Source organism: Marmota flaviventris, chromosome 7 (assembly GCF_047511675.1).
Source record: "Marmota flaviventris isolate mMarFla1 chromosome 7, mMarFla1.hap1, whole genome shotgun sequence".
In the NCBI taxonomy this organism is placed as follows: domain Eukaryota; kingdom Metazoa; phylum Chordata; class Mammalia; order Rodentia; family Sciuridae; genus Marmota; species Marmota flaviventris.
The window spans coordinates 144,404,379-144,413,878 of record NC_092504.1 but is presented as its reverse complement, the minus strand read 5'-3'; the positions used below and the strand labels follow the sequence as shown (position 1 = coordinate 144,413,878).

General features: G+C 47.7%; 1 protein-coding gene across 1 annotated transcript; it reads right to left on the bottom strand.

Annotated features, from left to right (window-relative positions):
* Positions 1–805: 805 nt before the first annotated feature.
* Positions 806–6,911, bottom strand: Mad2l1 (mitotic arrest deficient 2 like 1). Its single transcript, XM_027952326.2, has 5 exons — positions 6,791–6,911; positions 6,404–6,550; positions 3,546–3,666; positions 2,263–2,366; positions 806–1,599 (listed from the first exon to the last, which is right to left on the bottom strand). Exons 1-5 carry the CDS (start codon positions 6,861–6,863, stop codon positions 1,427–1,429), a joined length of 618 nt encoding a protein of 205 aa, XP_027808127.1. The 5' UTR covers positions 6,864–6,911; the 3' UTR covers positions 806–1,426.
* Positions 6,912–9,500: the final 2,589 nt, after the last annotated feature.

Genomic DNA, 9,500 nt, shown 5'->3' with positions numbered 1-9,500 from the left:
CCGTTGTGCCCAACTCCACGTCCTCTCCATTCACACGTGACCATCATCCTCATTAGGAAACAACACTGTGGCTGACCATTTCCAAAAGGCCCCGTGACCTCCTCAGGCAGCTTCAACACTCTCAGGAAGGGGCTTTCTCAGCAGCACTCATGACACTCCTCTTCCACACCAGCCTCCGGCAGAGACAGAGGGACCCGAGGCTTGGCCCCTATGCTCAACAAGTACACAGTGGATCCCAGGTGAAGTCCACACTGGGATGGACAGACGCACGTCAGGGAACCTTCTGGGTGCCTCCTGGTTCTGTGCAGCACACTTTCCCCACCTGGCGAGATGGCAAGCTTCAGATGACCGCTCCTCCCAGCACATTAAACGTGAGGTCTGCAAGAATGGACGACAGTGGGCACAGAAGAGCAGCAAAGGTGAAATGGGTTAACACAGGGCAGGGCCTAGGACAGTGCCTCACATCAGCATTCAGTGAACAGAGACAAAATGAGGTCAGACTTGGAGCAGAGATGACAAGAGTTACAGCAAGGACAAGAGCACAAGAAGGCCTACAACCAGCGAGTCTGGGACAGACTACCACCCACGCCTGGACCTTGCCCAGCGAGGCTTACCTGAAGTCTGTCTGCCGCGAGGAGAAGAGCACCATCTGCTGTGCCTTGGACTCAAAGACCCTCAAGACTCCCCAAGCCTCCACCTTGGCCCAGCAGCCCAGCAAGAACGCGAAGACACATGCCACACAGAACCCACCCTACCACCAAGCTGCATCGACACCTCTCCCATTATCGCAATGTTTTAAGACAAATTAAAAAGATACAGATTGAACTTTATTCACCATTATCACTTGAAGCTTGATTTATAATTGAAAGTGTTTCAGAGTTCTGTATTACAAGAATTAAACAGCACTATTATCCCCTGCTTCATGGGTTCAACTTATATATATATTAAAACCAAATAGCATTTTCCCATGTGGAAACTATACAATATAATAAATGACAGAGGCCCCAATAAAGCATTTTTCATTACTTTCAGGATCTAAACAAAGATTCTGAATGTTCAGAGCTCTTTTGCTATATTATTTTATATTCTAAAATCTATCTATATTCTGAGTCAATTATTTGACCAAAACAATTGAGAAAAGTAATTAGCTTTGTAGCAAAACACTTTCCACCTACAAGATCATGTTCAAAGGAATTCATGTTGCAATGCTGACCGGATCTGCTGGCTGCTCTGAACAACGTGCGGTGCACTCTCCACATCAACCCTGAGGCAGGCCACTCAGGTATAAACAACAGTTACACAGAGTTCATCCAGAATGGGGCTGGCTCACCAGCAAAAGTCATCCATGAAACAACACATCAACTGCAGCTGCCCAGGTTTCAGAAAAAACCACATGGAGAATTACAATACAGCATCTTCTCCCCCCTCAGTCATTGACAGGAATTTTGTAGGCCACCATGCTGTTTACTTTGTGGATCGTGGTAGTAAATGAACGAAGACGGACTTCCTCGGAATTGGTAATGAACTGTGGTCCCGACTCTTCCCATTTCTCAGGTACCACCAAATCTTTGTCTGTATAAATCAGTAGATCAAATGAACCTAAATAGGGATAAGATCATTAAAATATGCTATTTTTCCAAGGTAAATATACGCTCGATCTCTATTACAGGACCACATTCTGAACTACCCATTGTTAGAAAAGATAGTTTAGCCTTGTCTCTAATCACTATTTTATTTTCCTCTAAGGAAATTTATTTCAGCACAGATTATACTCTTCTATCTTACCTTAGAAAAATTTAGGATTTTTAAATTCTGTAGAAAACCATGGAGATACAATAGGCACACAATCACACGACCACTCCTGACCCTCAGCCACAGGAGCGCTGATGTCCTGCGGTACCTGCAGTACACCAGCGCCTACCACAGGGAGGCATCTGGCAGACGCCTAACAGAGTGACTGGGCTTGATAAGCAAGACAGGCACCACACAGCAGTGTGCAGACAAGCAGGCAGCGGGAGGAGCCACAGCGCAGCCTCCGGGGACTGCTGGACAATACTTCCTCTCCTCTTCGGACCTTCCCAGTGTTCCAGGACACACGTGCACCCGGGCACACAGACGCACACAGAGCTGCTGCCTTGTGATGCTCCCCACTTACACTACAGGGTTCTGACCACTGCAAGTTAACAAAGGGGTGATGCTGCAGGCAGTAGCTCAGCTGTTCCCCGGGAAACAAAACTCAGTGTGAACGGGTGTCATACGTACAAGAAACTTCCAACAGCGGCAGAAACGTCACTGTCGCTGTGATCTGTCTGATCACTGAACGGATCTCATCCTGGATGGCTTTCTGAGACTTCTCTCTGGGAGCACTGTCAAAGACACCGGATCAATCAATTACGTTAGGTTTTAACAAGTGACTTAAAACACTAGCAAGTAAGATTATTTACTTTATTAAATGCTTCCAAAATCAAATATGTAATGCATTAAAAAATTAAAACATAAATGAGCAAAGGTCCCCTAGTGGGCCCAAAGCATTTTCTGGCGATTGTTTACATATCCAATCATCATTCAGGGCTGTTCTTGGATGCAGGTCATTTAGTAGGAGATGATTAGAAAATCTGCCAACCACTTCAAGGCAGAAAAATTACAATATCTATTAAAATAAAAATTAGTAGTATATAAAATATTCAACTGGAATAACTACCTTGGTAGTTTTGAGTAATGTCTAAATATATAATATGTTATTGCTTCAAATAAAATGTTAAATTGTAATATCAGAATATTTTTATTAGTTCAAAAAATTCCCTGGCCAGGTACAGTGGCACATGACTGTAATTCTGGTGACTTGGTTGTAGGCTGAGGCAGGAGGATCAAGTTTGAAGCCAGCCACAGCAACACACAGTCCCTAAGCAACTTAGTGGGACCGTGTCTCAAAATAAAAAATAAAAAAGGACTAGGGATATGACTTTGTGATTAAGTGCTCCTGGGTTCAATCCTGCTACAAAAAAAAAAAAAAAAAAAAAAAAAGCGGGGGTTGGGGGGGAATCCTGAAATAGATTAAAGGCTTTAAAAGCAAACTACATTTCATAATGAAAACAGTTCAGGTTTGAGAGACATCTCCCACATAAGGAGTGTGGAAACTTCATGAGTTTATAGCGTAAATATAATGGTCTATGCCATTAAATGAAGCACAATGGAGCTACATCCTAAGTCAGGAGACTGCCTGGGATCATCCCCACAGTGAAGCACCTCTGAGCACTTGATTCAATGGCCCACTCAGTCTATCACATGCTGCTTCACACATCCCACTGCAAACATTCAAGTGGGAAGTTCACTGATTCTTAGACTAAAGGCAATTATGTCAACAGTATGCCTGTTGTACAAATTTATGAAATACTAAAGTGAGCAAAGGAAATTTTCCACAGAGCTTTAAATATCTAATAAACTATACTTTATGTGAGAATAGTTCAATTTAATTAGAACTTTAACATAGTGATCAAATTCTGAAAAAAATATACATCAAAGAGGGAATAATTTGTCCTATTTACCTGTCGTCTTTTGCAGTCTTGTCACACTCAATATCAAATTGCCACCTTTCAAGGACCTCCCCACTTTCAATGTTCGAGATGACCACCACCAGCTTCTGAACTGAGCACTTGTACAGCCAATCTGCAACACACAGCAAGGCGATGTCTGCATCCGCTATGCTCCAGAGCACTGCCGGCAACTCCTCCCTAGGCCCATGCTCCGTCCTCAGTAAATGCCTGCTGCTGGTATTCCAGCCCTCTGCTCACTGCAAGAAAACTCATCCTGCCAAAAATCTAGCTACTTTCCCAAACTTCAATGTTGGTAGCAGTGTGATCTTGGGTGCTGAGGGCAGAGTGGGGGGTGGGTATTATAATTGTGATGTCTGTCAGAGAGAAAATTACAGAAGGATGGGAGAATTAAGAGGAAAATATGGTAAATTTAGGGGGGGCGATGGAAGAACTATTTAGCTCTAAACATTAGCAGCATTAATGTATTGTTATTTATTGTTTCTCCCCTCTATTTTGCGTATGTATTATTTTTTTGGTGTCAGGTGCTTCTCTGCGTATTATGAGATGCAGCACCATCCTTGACCTCTACCCACCAGAAGCCAATAGCACATGCCCTAGATCTAACAGTCTAAAGGAGAATATTGCCAATGTGCTCTGGGGACCCCAGCTGCCTTTTCTTGGAAACGTCTGCTCAGGTTGGTGCTGTCAAAATAGCCAGATTCGAAAGGCCTGTAGTGAGGTGTGGGGGTGGACCCTATCCTCAATTGCAAGAAGTGCATCCAGAACGAGGGTCCAGGCTGAGTCACTAATGGTTGTTCACGATGAATATACAAAATAGAGGGGGAAAAGGACAGGCTACAAAGACTGAAAAGAAAAACATGGGACCTCAGAGGGCTACAAGCAATCCAGCACAACTTCAGCAAAGACAGGGAGAATGGATTACATGCAAAGCCATGCAAACCGGCCTCAGGAGCCAGGGGGTGAAGCAGGGCACGGTGTAGTCAGACTGTATTTCAAAACTGCCACCCTGGCTGTCATGAGGAAATGGACTGGAGATGTGCGCAGGGCATCAAGGACACTAAGTAACTTGAGTGGGAGACAAAAAAGCTCACAGGAGGGTAAACTGGTGGTGACGAAGAAGCTGCTCAGTAAAAACTGTTAACACTTACTGGATTAGATATGGGAAAGGAGAGGAACTCTCCAGGAGTAGCTTCCAAGTTTATGATCACATTTCTGAATGGATAACTACAATCTTGGAGATGATCCTGTACAACTGTGAGTCAACCACAGGAAAGTTGTTAGTGAAGCTACACACACGACATTGAGACCCAGAGAGAGTGTGAAAGGAGATGCCCCAGATTGAGCCCTGAAGGAGGCGGCCAAATTTTTGGTAAAAGGGCAAGAAATAATTTTATAATACTTAGTAAGTGTTTTAGGCTCATGGACCACAGAGGTCTCTGTTACATATTCCTCTTTTTAATACTCTTTAAGTTCATAAAAAGATTTCTGTGGGCAGAACAAAAACAAGCACCTGTTAGATTTATTGCAAGGGCTTTGCAATTTCCGGCATATACCAACTACTTTTTATTATGCTGAAAAGGGAGACTGGGTGGTAATTTGAAGGAGACTTGGAGTGAGTACTAGTGCATCCTTTAAAATGAGAAAGACGAAGCCAACAGGAATAATTCAAATCAAAACAGAGAAGCAAAACATGAGAAGAAATAGGACAAAGTCCTTCAAAGAATAGAGGAAATGGAATTGAAAACAACCAAAAATTTGACTTTAAGGAAGAACAGTTCCTGTATTCTAACTAAAATAAAAAGCTAAACAAAGATCTAGATAGACATGAGGTGAAGTGTTACCGGAAATAACCCCCAAACCCAAAAGCCTTCAGCACAGCTTCCTTCTCTAGCAACGCGACAAGTACTTGAGTGCAGCATCATGAATGACCATTGGTGACAGCCCAGACCCCTGTTCTGGATGCACTTCTTGCAATTCAGGATGGGGTCCACCCCCACACCTCACTACAGGCCTTTCGAATCTGGCTATTCTGACAGCACCAACCGGAGCAGTTTCCAAGAAAAGGCAGCTGGGGTCCCCAGAGCACATTGGCAATATTCTCCTTTAGACTGTTAGATCTAGGGCATGTGCTATTGGCTTCTGGTGGGTAGAGGTCAAGGATGGTGCTACATCTCATAATATTCAGGGAAGCTCCTGACACTAAATAAATATCCAGGCCAATGTCAACAGTGCTATGCTTGAGAAAACCTATCCTAGGGAAAAAGCCACATTTTCCCTGGTCTGTCAGTCTTGATCCTCCCCCATCTGCACAGTATGGGGGTTCCACTCCTGCAGATGTGATGCCAATGTCCCCAGCTTACCTGGGGCATAATGCTGCTTAAAAGAGACACGCTGACAGTTTGGTGGCCAGTCACTAAAGACCAATTTAAAACTGAACTGTAGTATAAAGGTAATTAGACAATCTAAATTCAAAGATGATCGATGAATTTAAAAATTCATAAGAAGAAACTGAGGGCCACTAAGTACTTTTTGGACTAACATTTTGGAAGATCAAATGGCAGAAAGACTCTACAACACACAAAAATTACTAATCATAATTACAGGTGGAGAGAAAGAAAAACCAGGAAGGATTCTAAAGAGATAACAGACTCGGGAGAATGAGCACTGACTCAAAGGAATCACAACAGGTTTTTGAGCTAAACGACAAGAGAATGCTGAGCTACTAAAGGCTCGCTGGGTCCCAGGCAGCATCTTCACAAGACCGAACGGAAGCAGCTGAGGAATGGCCACAGAAGCCACCCGTGGCTGCCCCCTGGGCGGCCTTCAGCTCCCGCGGTCCTCCTGCGCACCTTTCAGCTGCTCCACCACGCTGCTGAGGTACTTGATGAGCTCGGGGTCGGTGGTCACCAGCAGGGTGAGCCCGTACTTCTGCACCCGGGTGAAGGTCTCCGAGGGGTAGATGCCGCGCTGATACAGGATGCTGTTGATGCCGAACGCTGCAAAGGACAGGGACCCCCACGGTCAGCGCGCGGCGCCCGCCCCGCAGCACGGACGGCGGGACGCGGGCAGCCTGCGGGCGGCAGCCCCAGGGTTCCCCGGGCGAGGCCACCTGCGGCGCGGGCCGTCCCGGCGACCCCAGCGGCCCTGGCGCCGGGTTTCGTGGGCCTCGGGAAACGCCGCCGCCGCGTCCGGCCGCACTGAGCCCCCCACCCGCCGCGGGCCGCGCCCGGACTCACAGAAGAACTCGGCCACGATCTCCGCGCTCCCGCGCAGGGTGATGCCTTGCTCCCGGGCCAGCTGCCGCGCCATAGCGAGTCCACCACCCAGACCAGCGCTAACCTGCGACTCCCGCCACCTGGTTCAAAAGTAACGACGCGGCACGTCGCTTCCGTTGCGCACGCGCGAACGCCCAGGCCCCGCCTACGCAGACGGCTAAGCGCAAGCGCAATCGCTCAGCACCGCCCAAGCGCCAGCTACGCGCACGCGCAATCGCCCCCAGTCCCTCTCCCGCTCACGCCGCCTGCGCTGCGCAGGCGTGAAATCCCAAGCCTCACCCAGGTCGCCCCTAGTGAGCATGTGCGAACCTACAGGCCCCACACAAGCCGAGCGCCTAGCCTCTGCCCTCTGCCCTCTGCCCTCTGCCCTCTGCCCTCTGCCACCTGTCTAATGCTCTCTGCTCAGACTTGACAGGCCATTTGCGCAGGCGCTGGGCGGTGCGATCCGTGGTTGGCCACCCTGCGAGGTGTGCGGGTGGCGCCCCAGGCCCAGGACAGCAGGGTCCAAGGGGTTTCAATCCGCTGCTAGGATCTCCCTGCGCGTTCCAGCGTTGCAGCCTTTCTTAGCGCTGGGGACGAAGGGCGGCAGGGAGGTGAAGACCAGGGCAGTGTGCAGACGGCTCAGGTGTTTACACAGGGTGAAGAAGGTGCAGCGGCCAGGGGATTGTGGGGACTGCTCTCAGCGGCTGGGATGGGTGTCTACACGGGGTGAAGCAGGCACAGGGTGAAGCAGGCACAGCGTTCAGGGCACGTGGGGAGGGACTGCTCTTAGCAGCCGGGACAGGTGTCTACACAGGGTGAAGCAGGCACAGCGTCCAGGGGAGTGTGGGGAATGCTCTTAGCAGCCGGGACTGGGGTCTACATAGGGTGAGGGAGGTGCAGCGTCCAGCGCAGCGTGGAGACTTCTCTTAGCAGCCAGGACAAGTATCTACACAGGGTGAAGAAGTGGCAGCATGCAAGGCACGTGGGAACTTGTCTTAGCAGCTGGGAGTGGAGGCTACACAGGATGAGGAGGTTCAATACCAGGGCACATGGAGACTGCTCAAAGCAGTTGGGAATTACTGCTAAATGAAGTCTGAGCAGCTTGAGTTGGACCTGACTGTTGTTCAGCCAAGTGAGAAAGGCCTGCTGCAGCTTTGCACATAGCATCCCAGGGATCAGCCCTGCAGGAGGAGTCTGGCCAGAGCCAGTCGCCCTGGCTCAGGCTGGGGAGAACTCTCACCAGAGTGCCAGCCCTTTTCAGGCCCCTGCTTGTTGTGCTGAGGTTTCTGTTGTCTTGCTAGACACCTTTGTACAGTCTTCCTTACCTGTCAGATCATGATGCACTGGGGACATGTTGTCTTTTGAAAGCGCTCACTTGATTATATCAGATCAGGTCAGAGACCTCCTTTTTATGAACCTAATCCTGGACTGACAGCTGCTAGTATTCAGCCCACATCACCTACACCAGATGTGCTCACTAGGACAGGAGTTTGGGCCACCATCTTGCAATTCCACCTACAGAGCATTATGTGGCAGGTTTTGATCAGATTGAGCCAGAATATAGATGTAGTGGGCTGTTGTGACCTAGTAGAACATCTTCCTTACATTCCTAAGCCTGTGTGTGTAGATCAGACTTGGGGGTGAAGAGCAGTGAGGCCTGGGAAAGCAGGAGGCTAGGAAGTGGAATGTTCATGGCTCCTTCCACTGGGAGGTTGGGTCAGGACCAGGGGTCTGGCACCACTATGATAGAGGGTGGTACTCACCTGTCCACATGAAGGTGCTGCATGTTTAGGGAACTTTATACTAACCCAGCTCTTCAGGAAAGGATTTCTTGGTTTTAGGGTATATAATTTGTTAGTTTTCTGCAAATAGTTATTACTATAACTTGGAGATTCTAGAAATTAAAAGGTGGACAAAAAGTACAGTTTTTATCCATAAAGGAAGTTGTATTAAATATCTGTGTTAGGAGATTTAAGAAATCAGTAAGGTTTGGCACATACAGTCTGTGCCTTTTGAAGAGTATGTAATCTACTTTTGTTTAATATAGTTGCTTAAAAGGCTCACAAATTTGACCCTCTCTGTCTCCTGCCAGCCTGGGTGGCTCTTTTTCAGAGGACAGCCACATACAGCATGACAACATCTTGATAAACAGGGATTGCTAATATCAGGGGGTGATCTTCCAAGAGTACAGTGGACATACACAAGTCCTCTCTAGTACTTTACTGTGCTTCCTCTATTGAGGTACCTGTGGGTGTGCAAATGTGTGTGGTGTGTGTGGGTGTGCAAATGCTCCACTGGAGAGTTACCTGGTGCCACTGTGCTGCAGGGTGCAGGTGTGCAGAAGGCTGTTCTGGGTTTGTGTCAGTGCTCCTGACGACCACAAGGGGGCAAATGCACAGCATCTGGCCCAGTCACTGCAGTGTGCTCTGCTCTGGCTAAGATTCATTTTCACTGTCCACATTCCTAACTGGCTAACATCTATCTTAACCTAAACCTTGTCCTAAACATTAAAGAGGTTTTCTTTGGCTCTTCAGACTGTAGGGACCTGACCTGAAGTTGGGCATCTCATGAGGCTGCTTCAGTGGATTTCCTTCATTGTTAACAATTGCATAATGGGTTCTTTATCTTTTCCCTGTATGTCAAAAATACATCACATCAAGGTGGGTGAATCTGAAAGTTTGTTGAGCAG

Coding starts and splice junctions, on each gene's coding strand:
- Mad2l1 (XM_027952326.2), bottom strand. CDS start 6,863: ATGGCGCGGCAGCTGGCCCGGGAGCAAGGCATCACCCTGCGCGGGAGC. Junction 6,551..6,790: donor GATCGTGGCCGAGTTCTTCT/GTGAGTCCGGGC, acceptor TGTCCTTTGCAG/CGTTCGGCATCAACAGCATC. Junction 2,367..3,545: donor AAGACTGCAAAAGACGACAG/GTAAATAGGACA, acceptor TGTCTTTGACAG/TGCTCCCAGAGAGAAGTCTC.